This window comes from Phalacrocorax carbo, chromosome 12, assembly GCF_963921805.1.
Source record: "Phalacrocorax carbo chromosome 12, bPhaCar2.1, whole genome shotgun sequence".
NCBI lineage: Eukaryota > Metazoa > Chordata > Aves > Suliformes > Phalacrocoracidae > Phalacrocorax > Phalacrocorax carbo.
The window spans coordinates 4,523,690-4,539,405 of NC_087524.1; the positions used below are offsets into that span (position 1 = coordinate 4,523,690).

Genomic DNA, 15,716 nt, shown 5'->3' on the forward strand with positions numbered 1-15,716 from the left:
ATAAGTGAGAGACCTACCACCTATTTGCCTCGATGTACGACAAAAGCAGCGCATCTCTATAGATACATTACCCCAAGAACTGAAAGCACCAATTCCTCCTGAACCTTCCCTTCCCATCCGAACCAAAACTGTGAAAGATTTTCAGTAAGTTACACTGGTGTTTCTAGAAATATTTTCTCTTTCTTTGGACTTCCTTCATTTTGTCCTAATTCATATATTCGATTTTGTTAATCTCAAATGAAGGAACAGTTCAGTAAGATTGACTAGTAGTAGTAGGTGTTTGGTTGTGATGGTGGGATTGATAACTCTGTTACTGTGAAAAGTATCAAAATACTGTCTAGCTTGAAGTATTCTGCTCAAGAAATGGCAAAGCTTGTACTTCAGAGATAGAAATTCAATTCCTGACATCCTGTGGATGTTTAGGTGTGGGGAAAAAATATGTATGGCTTATTGTAGGTTGGAAAATCCCTTTCAGTCTTAGGTATTTTGTTTGTACTGCCAATTATGGCGTGTCCTGTCCACTGAGGTACTGGACATTCTCAGTCTTGTGCGAAACACTGCATGTCAGACACTGAAATGTACAACATCATATTTGAGGACCTGGACCAGTGATATATGTGGACTGCACTATTTCTAACTTTGGCTAAAAGTATGGATGACCTTTCTTCATGCATTATGTTAAAGAGCGTTAATTTTCAATATTAGGTTTATGGCAAAAACTTATTTCTTTTTTCATGTATACTTGCTGCTTATGTGACCACGATTTTAAGCAGTGTAAGTGTAAGCTATTCTAGCACGTGTCTATGAATCACAGAATCCCAGGTTGGAAGGGACCTCAGGGATCATCTAGTCCAACCTTTCTGGGAAGAGCACAGCCTAGACAAGATGGCCCAGCACCCTGTCCAGGCGACTCTTGAAGGTGTCCAACATGGCCGAGTCAACCCCTTCCCTGGGGAGATTATTCCAGTGGTGACTGTCCTCACTGTGAAAAATTTCCCTCTTGTGTCCAATTGGAATCTCCCCAAGAGCAACTTATGTCCATCCCCCTTGTCCTCTCCATGGGACTCTGTGTAAAATGGGAGTCTCCATCTTCTCTGTAGCTGCCCCTTAAGTCCTGGTACATGGGGGTGAGATCCCCTCTGAGCCTCCTTTTCTCAAGGCTGAACAAACCCAGTTCTCCCAGCCTATCCTCGTATGGCAGCTTCCCAGTCCTCTGATCATCTTGGTGGCCCTTCTCTGGTCCCCTTCCAGCCTGCCCACATCCTTTTGTACAGCGGGGACCAGAACTGGACACAGTACTCCAGGTGTGGCCTGACAAGCGCTGAGTAGAGCAGGATAATGACTTCTTTCTCTCTGCTGGCGATGCCCTTTTTGATGCAACCCAGATATGCTTTAAGTTTGTGTAAGTAAAAAGAGTGTTAAGATTCAAGAGTCTGTGCAGACAATATTTATGCTGCTGCCCTGTAACACTGATTTAGCTAGAAAGAAGGTAGGATTGATGCAAAATAGTGTCTTGTGTTCCACTTCCGTTTTTCCAGATCAGTACAGACCCTTAATCAAAACTGTATCTGCATTAGTTTTCTTCCAGCACTGTTATATTTGGTACATGATGCTTGATCAGCTTAGCTAGGCTAGCAGAAGTCCCCAGGGAAACCACCTGAACTGTTTTTAACTATTTCCCTGATGTCAGGTCTACACCACAAAGTTTTTCTGGCATTGCTTGGTTCACTATAAGCACAAGGCAGTAGAGAATGTTTTTTCTTTACTTGACAAAGCCGTGTTCCCAAAAATTGTGATGTTAACAGTGTCATTTGAGGAAATGGCATAATTTTGCTGAAAAACTAATGGCATAAGGGGTGTCTGTACTAGGGGATTCTGCCTGCAATATGTGAGGATATACTGGCAGGGTGTTTCTTCAGAGTGGATGTTTAGAGGGGTATTTACTAATTAATTGAAAGCGAGGCTGCTGGTTGTTGGTTTTGGTTGGGGTTTTTTTGTTTGGTTTTGGTTTGGTATTTTTTTTTCCCCTTTACCATCCACAAAGCAGTATTATGCTGCTGTAATACCCTCAAGTGTTTTACAATAGATTAATCTGGTCAGGACATGGGGAGATGTATTCCTAGGAAAAAGCCTGATTCATCTATTTTTCAAACAGATGGGGAAGGGGAAAAAAAAAAATCACAGTTGCTCCAAGAGGCGTATGAGCATATACTCTTTGTTGCTCTTTTCTGTGTTCGAAATTTTGTACATTCAGTGAGGAAGGAGAATGCTTTTTGATTAGTCTGTGTGTATTTGGTGGAAAAGGAAACAGGTATAAAAGAGAATGGACGAGAGTTGATCATTTGTTGGTATTCAGGTGATCTGAAGAGCTGAAATTTTTTCCATCTTCACATTTTTGTGTCTATTGACTGCTGCCTAATTACATAATTACCAAGAATTTTATTCTTTCAACTAAAGTATTAAAAAGTCATTAGCATTTTTGGTGTGTCCCACTGATAAATTTTTTTAAATATCTACTACAAAAGAAATTATCTGTGGGGGAACAAACTGGGATTTGTGTCAACAGCATTGTGGATAGCTAAAATAAAATTCTGCTACAAAGGTTGTTTGGGGTTTTTTTTCTTGGTTGGTTTTTTTTAGATGTGTGATATTATACAAAATTTCATATACAGATACTTTAAGGTCCAATACTTAAAATGACTTTAAGAGTAAATCCATAGATTTTGTTGTCCCCTTAAAGAATGTGTACAGTCATATACAAAGATTCAGTTTTACTTGAAAAATTTGAAGAGAAATAAAATCTTCTAGAAATTGTAATGAATTTGACTAGTAGCCTGCATATTCAAATAAATTAGTCTCAGAAATTTTATCATGTCAGTATATCTTCAGCGTAATTCTATTCTGCTAATTATTTGTCTTAACCTACTGAACTGTGACACCATGAATTAACAGTTTGAATAAGAGACATTGCTCAGGTGTTTCAAGCACAAACTATGCTTTTGTTCTCTTGTAATACCATAATCATAAAATGACAAGGAAGATGTTAGAAAGATACTGATATTATACTTGTCTGTCTTCTAAGTGTGCTTAGTGAGGAAAGCTTATAGTTACAGTGCAGTCTAAAGTTGAAGTGGTTGAGCAGATTGAACCCTTATATTGCCAATATTTTCATATATTCTTTCTAGGGATGATGTGGAAAAGGCTAAGTCATCAGGAGATTGGAGAGCTGTACATGATTTTTATTCTACAACATTTGATTCTTTCCTGGAGATAAATGCTGCATTTAAGGTAGAAAAAATCATAATAGTATTTAGTACTTACAGTGCTTTGTATCTTCAAAGTATTTACAAAAACATCAGTTAAAGGCTTGCAGCAAGTTACTCTGGCCACTAGGATAATTTTGTCATGTTCTCACCTGCCTTTGGTGGACAATCAATTGCACTGATGTATTGATTCCTGTTTAAGCAGATATATTTCAAGTGTATGTGGAGCTTTACAATTCCTGTATGTAGTTCGTTTTGTGACGCTATGACACTGTAGATACTTCCTACACAAATTGCAGTTTAAAAGCATGCAAGGTAATGCAGCTAAAACAGAGGCCCAGACAAATCTGGAAACAGAAATTCCCTGTCCGTAAAACACAGTGTGATGTGGGCTCAAGTAGTATAGCTATTCTTGTGTTGGGATGGCATACTCAGCTTTCTTTGGGAAAGATCATATTTGTGTGTGAAAACGTTGTGAATTCATGCTAAATTGATATTTGCTTATTTGCTGCCAATTACAGAGCAGAAGGTACTTAGGATGTTTAATATGGACAGTAGGGCCTGAACCTAAGCAAAATAAGCTGTGACTTTTAGTTACTTAACAAATATTGAACGCTTATCATTTTGTTGCTCTTGTCTGATGACGGATCGACAACAAAGATGAAAGGTGGAAATTCAAACGTAACTCATTATTTGAAACCATCTTACATTTTTAAAATAGAATGGCAAGGTAATGGAGTTACATGAATGTTGCCATTGTGTAAGATTAATATTGTTTACTTTCATCTTTCACGTATTGATAAAAGCAACTTAGATTCTTATGTTTTGATAAGGAAAGTAAAGTTATATCTGTATGTGCTTTGTTTAAATTTGCTGTTAAACTTTTATTTTCAAAGACAGCTAAAATACTCAAAACATTTCAAAACCAAAATGCTTCATGTATTATCTGACTTACAGAAAGATACTGATTCTCCATTTAATACCATTGAGGACTCTGGAATCAATGCGAAATTTGTGAATGTTGTCTATGATGCCTTATTAAATACTGTAAGTAGAAGAAAACAATTCATGTTTTAAAACACTGTAACAATTGCTTCAGCAAAGAAATATGCTAAGAAGCAATTTATACTGAAAGTTTTTCTCAGATAGGCACAATTTCTGAAGAATCTCTCAAAACATACTTAAAACGGTCCCATGAGAATTCCCATAGAATCATGAAAACTGCTGTAGGAAAAGAGGAGGAAATTTTTGCTACTAGTAGTGCAGAGTTTATTCCGTGCTAGATCTCAAAGACCACTTGCAAGGTATGACGTGACTGTGGTGGGACACTGCATGGTGGGCAGTAAGGAAAATGTGAGGATGGGGGTAACAAAAAGTAGGTACTCTGCCTATAGACAAAGGACAGGAGTAATTTAGAAATTATATTTACAGTTTGTAAGTTGTTTAAGGCATTGAAAGCCACCATTGGCACAACTCCAGGCCTCAGCAATAGTCTTCGAGGAAGGATACTTAGGAGCTCAGCATCGTAACACAAAAGATTTCTTAGCTGACTTGAATTACAAGCAAAACAAACTTGCTTGTTTGTGCAATATCTTGTATAGAATATGTATAATTACATCAGATATGATTTTTCCTCTCCTTTTTCCATAGCCTCAAGATGTTCAGAAGTCAGTCCTAAAAGGAATAATTAATGGTCTGCTACAAGAATGGAAAGGGTAATTATAACAAATGTTTGCATTAGTGCTGTGCCAGCACTTAAAACTGATGCACTTTCTGTCTTTTTTGTTTTAGCCAAAGAAAGAAAATATTCTAATAGAACTTATTTGACTCATAAGAACTTGTCTCTGTTCAGGAGGCAAATTTGCTGAAACATATCTTCAACTCTCTAAACTGACACTGACCCTCTGGGAGGCAGGTCCAACCCCAGCCATGCATTCCCCAAAAATCTCAGCTGCTTGTTGCCAGGGCAGTCTTTTGGGCGTCTGAACTGTGAGATGAATTAAGGAATTTTTCTGGAGTAAAACATATTGTCCCCATGCACCCCTCAACAGCAACTAACATGTTTTAACCTAGATAATTCCTTGATCTGAAGTTTCCTTCACAATACTGTTCATGTGTGGCAATGGCATAGAAAGGGCTGGCCCAAAGGCAGGAGGTTTGGAGATGACAGCGTTTTAGCAAGAATTAATGGAAGTGAGAATGCATGGTTTGATTCACAAAAATATATAGCAAGAGACAGCACCTTGTGGCTAACCTGTGACCCAGCCCTTGGCTATTCCTTTCTCTGCCTTTTACTACCTCTTCTGTGCTATTGCTGCATGTGTTCGTGGTTGTGTAAAAGCCTTGAAGCAGATAAACAGCAAGAAGTACAGCAATTGCAGTGGTAAAAGTGTACGGAGAATTCTGGCAGGACATATCTAAGATGGGGCAAATAAACTCTCCTGTGGTGTCACCCGAGATAGACAACAGCATGGACTTCCCTCTTTGGAAAACCTCTTACTGTTCAATTCTGAATTTTTTTTCCCCTTCTCTCTTGTGCTGTGCCACAAAAGACAGATGCTACTGCCTTTAGACAGTAGTCAGAATCTTTGTGTGCTTTTCAGTTTCTGAGAGCAGTGAAGATCCTTAAATGCGGTATTCAACACGTATTGGCAAAGCAAAGTTAAACCATAGGGTGCGTATTTTCATGACTCTTAATGTGTGTATACATGTGATGTATACATATGGTTCTGCTTATTTCATTCATTCATAGGCCGCGAACAAAAGATGATCTTAGAGCATACTGTATACTTTTACAGGTAAGAAAAAGACAGTATTTTTATTTAAGTGTATGTCTGCTTAATTTATAATCTATAAACCAGTATACTATGCAAACAAGATACTTTGAATAGCTGAGATACTTCACATTTAATTTCCTATTATAAGAATGTATTAAAATATGAAAGAAGTGTAGGGTATGCATGATGGGAATGGGAGCTTAATGCAAGGTAGTTGATGGGGAAAGGTTGCAGAGATTAAAACTATGAACTAAGTTAGACATGTAATTGTTTCCTGTCATTTTGTGGGTTGAAGGAACAAATGTTTTAGCAGGTTATTTGTTCTTATTTCTTCCTTATTACCAGATTTGCTTTATTGGTATGCTGTAACTCTGATCTTTCCAGAAACTTTCAGTATATGCACTTTCTGATATTGCTGTAACTTTCTCCACTGTTGCGTTTTATCCGGCAGACTCTCTGCAGTCTGTCTGACAGGCTCCGTTGTCTGATTTCTGTCTGTGTTAACCTACCGCCTTTGCTGGTGTAGCTGATTTGCATTTGTAGCAGATGTCCCCTGTAAAGTTTGCCAGCGTAGATAACACCTCTCTGCACAAAGAGAGGTTTCTGCTCTTATTTGAGAAGATCAGACGGTAATTTAATTTTTTGAGACAATAGTTTTCTTCTCTGGGGTGGTGTACTAGCTGTGAATTATAAGGAATATCCTGCTGAAAAGTGGGAATGTGTGAACTCATACATAAGAGGGAATACAAGTTTGGATTGGTGTACGGGAAGACTGGAGCTATGAGAATCCTTATTACTGAGATGGAAAGCACATCACTCAGAGGAGTGTAATTTATGTGCTACACAGTAAATGATAATTGAGAAATATATATTGAGTACTGCCTTTATTACCCGTGGGCTTTCTTTTGAAACCAAACAAACAAATCTTACTTTTACAATATAGAAGTTACATACTTTTTATTTTGACTAGAAGTTTCAAATCTTTTTTTCATAGTCTTACCACTGTCACAGCAATTTTGTGAATTCCTGTCCTGCGTAATTGTATTGGGAACAGCAAACATAAGAAAAAAATCCTAACGACTTTTTTCCCTTTATGCAGTTTATTAACCTAACACATTTTTTTAATCTTTTTCAGAATCCTCAATTTAGTAACACTTCTACTTATGTCATCTATGCTCACTTGCTAAGACAGATAGCAGCCTTAACAGAAGCTGACCATCATTTCCTAGTGCACTGGTCTAAAAAGTAAAAAAAATAAAAAAATAAAATTAAAAATTCCATTTTTAGGATTACAATTGCTACTGTATTTCCATTTGATGTTGACTGTTTTATAGATTATATGAAAGTTAATTTAATTGACTAAAGAGATTGTTTTTGTTGTTTTCAAAGTACACTTGGACATAGTCCACTAAGTGATACTGATTTATAGATGCAAACTGTATATAATGTATAAAAATTAGTATCTTTATGCAAAAAAGCCTTAATTGTAAAATAACTTGTAAGTTATTTTTCCGTAACACATGCAAAATAACTTATGTATGTAATTATTTTAGATACATGTTTAAACGGTATTATTAATACAAACATCTTTATGGTCTTTGTTTAAATAAAGGTTTGTCTTGCATAATTTTCAAAAGATACTGTAACTTTACTATATGGTATACAAACCACAAATGAAATCGAGTCCCTGCTTCGTAGTGTAATAGAGGTGGTGAGAGAGTGTAGTTAGAACATTAGATTTTTAATTAATTGAAATAACTCTAATAGCACCTTACTAATAAAGTCACTGCCCAAAGAGCGGCTTTTAAATTGGTATGTAGGTTGCCTTCCTTATAATGACTGTGCAAAAAGTTTGGTCTGGGGTAAAAAAGAAAGTTTGAATGGCCATTTTCACAATTCCCTTATCTCCTAGGGAATCTGTTAATAAAGGATTTTCTTCTCTCCATGGATGGAAGTTATATTTCCCTGCTCCCACCCTGTAATGTGTCTAGATTTGCTTAAAATGGTGGTAATACATGATTTCATTTTAATCGGTATTTACAAATAAAGTTTACCCTCCTGCTTAAGGATGCAATACGCATATTGATGTTTTTATTCCTAAAACATGAATTAGAAATCTAAACCATTAAAACAGGAGAGCTCTTATTTAGGAAAGGATGCTTTAGTATATCTACCCATACATGTTTGTTGTGAAATTATGGAAGTGGTGCAGCACATAATTTGAAATGTGCACTTGTCACAAGTGTAGGAAGTACTTTCCACTCTTCATTCAATAGAACCAAGTATCTCAAAATAAAAGAAATCAGAATCCCTCACTATTCAGATTGTGGAGTGAAATAGCGAAGGATTTTTGTTTTCTTTTTGTTTACTAAAAGTCAAGAACAAGTAATGATTCTATTGCCTTTTTTTTTAACAGACATTAAAAAGCATAGTTAGGGGTGCCCTGAAGAGCCTTGCTGTGTGCCAATATTTCAAAGCAGGCTTCTTCAAATTTTATATTTCAATTTTTCTTTTTTTATGTATAAGATAAAAGCATGTTTTTTAAAAAATGACATTGAAATCTGATAATACAAACTCGAGTGTGGGAGTAACTGCAGCATGTTTGTTTTAGGATTTCCCAGAGAAGGTTCAAGCAGCTGGTAGACAGATTACTGCAATTTATTTCTTTACGCCTGTTTCCTGCAAAACCTGAAGAGTTTCCACCTATGGTGAAATGCTCCTGGTGGATTCCGTCAGCAACCAAAGTCCTGGCTTTATTTAGTAGGTGTTTTTCTTGAACCGTGATGCATGTGTATGTATATATATGTACATTTGTGTGTACATATATATATGTACACATATATATGTGTACATATATGTGTGTACACACATATTGGGGAGGGGATAGTTTGTGTCTCTCTGCTTCTGCAGGAGACTGACAATGATGGTGGCACAGTACAAACTAAAATAAAATGCCAAAGAGTAAGCAATAAAAACGTGTTCTATTGGCAAGTCTTTGTACTTGCTTTCCAATAGAGGATAATTGCTATGCATCATGTTCCTCTAACAACAACTGAAGAACATTCAAACAAAAATCCACAGAAGTAACCAATGGTTAAGGTTTCCCTTGGATTTATAAAAGAAACTGTTTTAAATGTGTAATTGCCAGAATTTCTTCTGTAATTGGCTTACCCCCGCAGAATTGTTTAGCATCTAAGAGAAGTTAGGCAATGCACGTGCCTCAACTCCAAAACCACAGCTTAAAAAGGTAAATTCCTTTCCAGGTCAACACAGAGCACAGCAACTTTGACCATTGCAAATGCAAATCTTCTCCTCCACTCATCCCCAATAGCTTAGTGATGAGACTATTTACTATGGAAATGGGAGGCTTAAGGTCAGTCCCCTTTTCTACAGGGGTAAAAAATCTTTCTCCTTTCTAGGAGGAAATGAAACCACAAAGTTAAAATTCAGATTGGAATGAGTATGTTTTCATTTCAATGTCAGCTTAAAACTTGTACTTAAAAGCAGGCTGCGCAGTCCTGCCTCTCCAGAGTGACAGTTTAGACACATCTGCCCAACTCTATCTAAAACCAAGACTTGTGCTGTCTAGTCATCTGTGAAAGAGTTGCTATTCCTTAATTCTGGGAACAGAGATACTTAGTGATTCAAAATACACTACTTCATTTGACTGATCAAAATTAAATGTTGTTTAAGTGCAAATAGAGTAAACTTACTAGCTGTTTGACATTAAATGAATGTTACATAATTAGATAGGCAGCTTAAATGTGAATTCGTTTTCTTCATGTGGTCAAGTACTTAATTTTTGTACTGGTGAGTCTAGATGGTATAGGCGTAACTTTGCATGCTCTGTATTGTGCCCCTCCCTTTCCATCCCTTTTGCAAACAGGCATTAAACTCAAAGGGATAATTGTTACCTGGAAAGCATGTGTATGTTATATCCATAGCTATGTTTGAAACTTGGTGAAGGTGTTCAAGAAATCCATCTATCAGACTGCTGTTTCATTGATCCCAGCAGAACATAGCATTCTTTATCCATGAAACCTTAACTTAGTCTATGTTATTAAGTGGGCTAGAGCCAAATGGAGTTTCTCTTGTCATAAATGGGTTGAATTAGGGCTGAACTTTATTTTCTACAGCAATTAATATGATGTCATATGGTGTTGCGTTATAGTTGTAAGTCTGTAGCTGAGACTGAGGCAAAGTTATCAGTAGCTGATTTGGCTTAAAGTTTCTGATGTCACTGGTGCTCAGGATGCCTAGGAAACGGATGTGCCAAATCCAGGCAGTATTTTAAAAGGCTTTTGTGTTTTCTTTGTAGACGCTGCAAATAGTCTGATCAGTCCTCCTATTATTTCATATACGGATTTCTATAATTCTACACTTGATCATATTGATCTTATGGAAGAATATCATAACTGGCAATGTTATGGAAATTCTCACAGGTAAGAAGAATAACTCTTTTTTTCTTATATTTCACAGCACCGTATCTACGCTATGTATATTTCTCCTCTATATAGTGTGTGTATATACAGTGTGTGTATAAATGGTATACCTACCCCTTATGCATATATATAGCCACATTAAATACTGTATTTTATTGGAAAAACATAGAATAGCTACACCTTGCTATACTTGCTACTGCATGGATGCGTGACTGACCGTAATAAATCTTACCTTTGCAAACTGTAGAAAAGATGTAAAATATAGATTATGTTTATTATTTATTTGCATAGACTTTTAATTGTGTCTTAGTAAAGACATATTTTAAACCTCCAATACATTACTAGAAAGTGGTGTTGTGTGCATACTTGCCACTTAATGATGAAAATATATCTACCTACCTGTATATATGTGGCTCCAGTCATATATGTTCCAGTGAAATCAATTGTACTATTTCTGTTACATGAAAGTAAATACTCAAAGATTTACAGGCTCAAAGCTTGCAAAGGTATTTCTCTTCTTGTCAGAGGCAGCCAGCAGTATGATTTAGATTTAGAAATATCTAGAGAAACAGGCATTTCATCTTTCTGCTAAAGTCTAAAATCTTATTAACTGTATTTTTCAGGATATCAGTATGTATCACTCAGTCTTTACACGAGACTGAATCTGAATCAGTTAAAATTTCCCTATATTTCAACACTGTCCAGTAAGCTGATTTAACCCATCGACCATCCATATGGAGCTTTTTGTTTACTGTGTGTGCAATCTTCCTTGCCTTTGGCAGCAGTTGAGGAAAACTCAGAGCGCATCATTTGCTCCACCAAAGCAGGTATTTTAGGCTAGGCTTCTGTCCAATACCTGATACTCTGCTTGGGAAGGAAGAACAAAACACCCCAAAACCCCAACAGAACCCACAATACATGATAGCAATAAATGTACAGTAGGCTTTGCGTTGTCTCAGTCAAAGCATTGCAATCTGAATACTGCTGAGCTTCAATATTTTAGGGTTTTTTTCCCCATTGGCACCATCTGGCTCTTCTGGCACCCACATCCAAACTTACAAAAGGGCTGTGAGATTTCTACCTGCTCCATTTCTTTTCAGTTAGCTGGGACAGTGGGAACTCAAAATATATCAAAACAAAGTTTGCTTTGTACATGATTTCAGGAGTAGCTGAAGCGCAGGCTAGCTGTATTATTCGTAAAGTAAATTTCGTTTCCTTTGTTACAACTCCACTTTTTTCCAATTTTACATCTTTTAACTCTGTGTTGTTCCACTTAAAAACAGACAAACAAACAGTAACAAAGAATTGCAATCAATATTATATGCTTAGAACTAAGAAGGCCAAGTAGCAGCAACTGCTGGTTTACCTTCCCTATGAAATATTTTGAAATACATAATTCTTCAAACTAAGTCAACACAGCTTGGTAGAACATTTTGGATGAGGATTTCCAGGAGACCAAGTGAGAATATTTTTTCCTCATTTTCCTTTCTTTCCTAAAGACATTCGAATCCAGAGCTTCTCACAGGCAGGATGCAGGGTGCACGTGCAGTCTGGATTGAAGATGCACACATAGAGTCTGAAGCTCTGGGTATTTCAATATGAACTTCTGCGAGGTGATGCATGAGCTAAATCAACAAAAACTTACCAAAATAATCAGTAACAAAAAAATCTTTTATCCTAGATGATTTCTGAAGTTTTTCAGAATTGTTTGTATTATTTGATTGCTGTGGAATGTAGCTGTGATCTGATATTTTAGAAGTCCTAAACCCTTGTAACCCCGGGTTAAATCTGAAGGATCTGTGGAAAATCAGTCCCTTTGAAAATCAATTCTGCAGCAAATAAGCCAAACCAGAAGTATTTCTACGGTGTACCTAAGAATGCTGCACTGAGATAACTGTTTTTCTTGTATTTAATAAGATGATATAATTTTCTTTAATTCAATGTAGCAATTAAAATGTAGTATTTAAAGCAGATGACTTTTTATTAGGTCTCTTGATAATGATAAACAATAAAAAAGAGGGTGTTATTACTAATTATAATTTCTAGTAGTATTTGCAAATAACGGCTTGTTCTGCTGAATTGAGTATCTATGTATGCAACAAAAAAACCCCAGCAGCTATTTGCAAATGACTGTCAGTGGAGGGAAGGTAGGTATTGAATGATAATGCAAAGATTCACTCCTGTATTCTTAAAAAGAAAATCATATGCTAGATGCTAAAAAGGAAATATTTTATCTTCTCTTCTCTTGTTGTTAGGTTTTCTTTCTGTCAGTACCCATTTATTATTTCTATAGCAGCAAAAAAAGTAATTATTCAAAGGGACTCAGAACAACAGATGATAAGTATTGCACGGGTAAGTCATTTAGTGATATTAGTGATAAGTGTTTGTGTCTCATGCACTGGCACTTTATAAGTTTTTGTTGGATTGATATTACATACAGCCTTTCATCACAACTTATAGTATTTTGGACTACCGTGAAAAGAACTTGAGCTGTTTTGCTATTACTAGTCTACAAATGTCGATGCTGGATTCTCTCAATATTTTCCATTCTACTGTGCTTAGTTTCAGGATGCTTATAAATACCAGAAAGAGTATTCTTTTTTTTCTTTCTGAGACACCAGCATAATGTGCTAGCATGTTAAATTAACAAGATAATTAAGGAAGAAAAATTCCATGAGGCTTTTGGACAGTTTCCTGTTTTATTCTGTGAAGATATGTTGTCTTGGAAGACCAAGATGCAACTGCATTTTCACAGGTCACAGAAGAGGTACTCTTTCTGGGTGACCTCTTTTCTTTTGAAAGAGGCGTTGTCTGCCTCCTTCAGAGGTAGTTTTCTTCAGGAGCTAGGTGATAGCTGGTTTCCTTGGTGCTCAGTGTGGCAACACCACCGCCTATCCATTCCTGTCCTGCTGTCTTATGAATAGCTTAGTAAAGCACAGGCCAGTCTCCAGAATCTTATGGGCATGTTTTTAACTATTTGGGGAGTTTAAAAGGTTGCTGCACAATTGCTGCTTTCTTGTTATCTGCAGTAGAAAAGAAATTGCTCACCATCTCTTAGAAGATACTGAGGCAGCTATCATATTAGGGTAATGTGTTTAATGCAAGGTACTAAGGACTCTTTACATTTTACACAAGTGGCACTTTGGTTTTTTTAAATGAAGATACTGCATGTGTGATGTTTCTTTTTCAATCAATAGCAAAGCCTTGTGGATAAAGTCTCTCGCAGACAGAAACCTGACATGAATATGTTGTTCCTAAATGTGAAAGTGAGAAGGACGCACCTTGTTAGTGATTCACTTGATGAGGTAACAAAAATGTAATTAAAAGTTGTGTTGCTGCAGAATAGCTATTGCGCTTAGATTTCAGTTTGATAAATCATATTTAAATCTTTCTGTGCTAAGAGATTGGGAATATACCTGTATAATACTAAACAAAAAAACTGAATTACTGTCACAACAGCAGTGCTGCAAAATAGATGGGGTTAGACATTCTCAACTTTATTTTCCATCCTCGTACTGCTCCGTAGCTAAGCCCGTAATAAACATACATGTTTGCATGCCACGTGTTATTGTATTTGTGTTTGCAAGTCTTGTCTTAAGAATACAGTGCATAATTATCAGGTTATGTAGGACTTGGTTCCATGATAGAAGCATGAATAGTAAGTGACTAAAAACTGAGTTTGTTTGTTCTAATTCTTGGAATATTTTTATGCTTTTCTTTCACTAACTTCTCTGTCCTGTAAGAATTATTTTAGGCTTTATTTTCTTAAGTTCTTATCTTGGTTTTAACTAATTCCTCACATTCTTGAATGTAATTTTTCCTTTTCAAAAATGAAATAGCTGTGTCCATTAAAGTAGGTAATTCTCTAGTATCCACTGAACCTTGCTAAGTAATGTTATTTGGTGAAATCTTGTTCCCTACTCTTTCTCAACGCTAAAAACAGCCTGATGGTATTGAAAAATAAGTCCAAGTGGTGAAAACAAGACCAAACAAATTCTGATTACTCATGTTCAGAAAACATAAGTTTAAACTTTTTTTTCCTAGATTAAAGCCTGTCTGTTTTGGCCTTCTCTCCTAAGATGGAAGAAATACAAGTGGTAATGCTGCTCTCTCAGGCATTGTTTCCCTGCTCTGGGTGTACCTGCTCAAGCAGGGGGTTGGACAAGATGATATCCAGAGGTCCCTCCAACCCCCACCATTCTATGGTTCTGTGAGAGCAGGGCTTTTTTACCACACTGAAATAACCAAGAGCAACTTCAAGAGTTCTGATAGCCAATATATTCTCCTATTTATTTCTGATGTTTTCTTCTCCCCATCTCAGGGATGAGTAAGAATCTATTCTATTAGCCATGTTCTCAAAAGTGTGGGGAAGGGAAGGTAGGGGAAGAGGACGCCTTATTCATAGTTCAAATGTAAAAAAAATAATTTGCAAAGGAAAATCACATCAGCTAATAAATAGTTTGTGTCAAATAATACAAAATAGAAATATACTTATGAAATTTGTGCAACAGGAATTTACTTGAGCAGCTAACAGTGCAGAAATTATTTTAGTACATGCATCCTCCTGATTGGTTTAAACGCTTTCTCTGGAGCTGGCCAGTAATTAATGATTTTAAAGCAGAATTGTATAGGGACTTAATCTGAAAGATCACTGCTAATTGTGAAAGGCTGTAATCTAATTCTTTGCAGGTCTTTTGCATACCTGGATGAAATGCTGTCTCTTAGGACAAAGGAATGTAAAGAGCCTGTTACCATTGTCTAAAAAACAGTTTTACAAAGCAGCTGATACTTGCTGGCAGGTATCTTATGCTGAACAGAATGGTGTCCAAATATTGAAAGTTTTAGCTACCTCCTTATTTCTAAATATCTCCAAAGGATGTCTAATATATTTTTTTTTAATCTAGAATTTCCTCCTGGCAGAATGTCTTCTGTGTAGGTAAAAAATGACAGAGGTCCAAAATATTCTAGACAGGCTCAATTCATTGTATCTAGTAGCCTATTAAAAATCTGTTTGCATACCATTTAACTTCTCTTCAAACCTAGAGGGTGGCACTATGTGCAAGGTAGTTGATGATGTCAAGTAGTCGTGATTGCTTCTGAAATTCAATCATTGTTTTGAGCTGTTAATAGGAGATGATGCAAATTACTAGTTTAAACAAGGCAAGAGCAGTAGAGACAGAGAGATGTGCATGTTCTCTATGGCTAGAGGTAGCAGTAATATGCTAAATCTCCTT

At 36.4% G+C, this 15,716-nt stretch overlaps 1 protein-coding gene across 12 annotated transcripts in view; it reads left to right on the top strand.

The window, feature by feature from the left end:
* Positions 1-15,716, top strand: part of HECTD2 (HECT domain E3 ubiquitin protein ligase 2) — a 41,192-nt gene that overhangs the window by 12,689 nt on the left and 12,787 nt on the right. For 5 of the 12 annotated variants that reach the window (XM_064463790.1, XM_064463789.1, XM_064463792.1 and 2 more), the window contains exons 3-12: positions 6-144; positions 3,186-3,288; positions 4,221-4,310; positions 4,914-4,978; positions 6,016-6,061; positions 7,176-7,285; positions 8,652-8,800; positions 10,359-10,482; positions 12,738-12,834; positions 13,680-13,787. In XM_064463790.1, the coding sequence (XP_064319860.1) occupies positions 6-144; positions 3,186-3,288; positions 4,221-4,310; positions 4,914-4,978; positions 6,016-6,061; positions 7,176-7,285; positions 8,652-8,800; positions 10,359-10,482; positions 12,738-12,834; positions 13,680-13,787 (1,031 nt within the window). Of the gene's footprint in view, positions 1-5; positions 145-3,185; positions 3,289-4,220; positions 4,311-4,913; positions 4,979-6,015; positions 6,062-7,175; positions 7,286-8,651; positions 8,801-10,358; positions 10,483-11,187; positions 12,096-12,737; positions 12,877-13,679; positions 13,788-15,716 lie in introns of those variants that run through there. The other 7 variants (XR_010374947.1, XR_010374948.1, XR_010374946.1 and 4 more) reach the window with 6 other exon arrangements.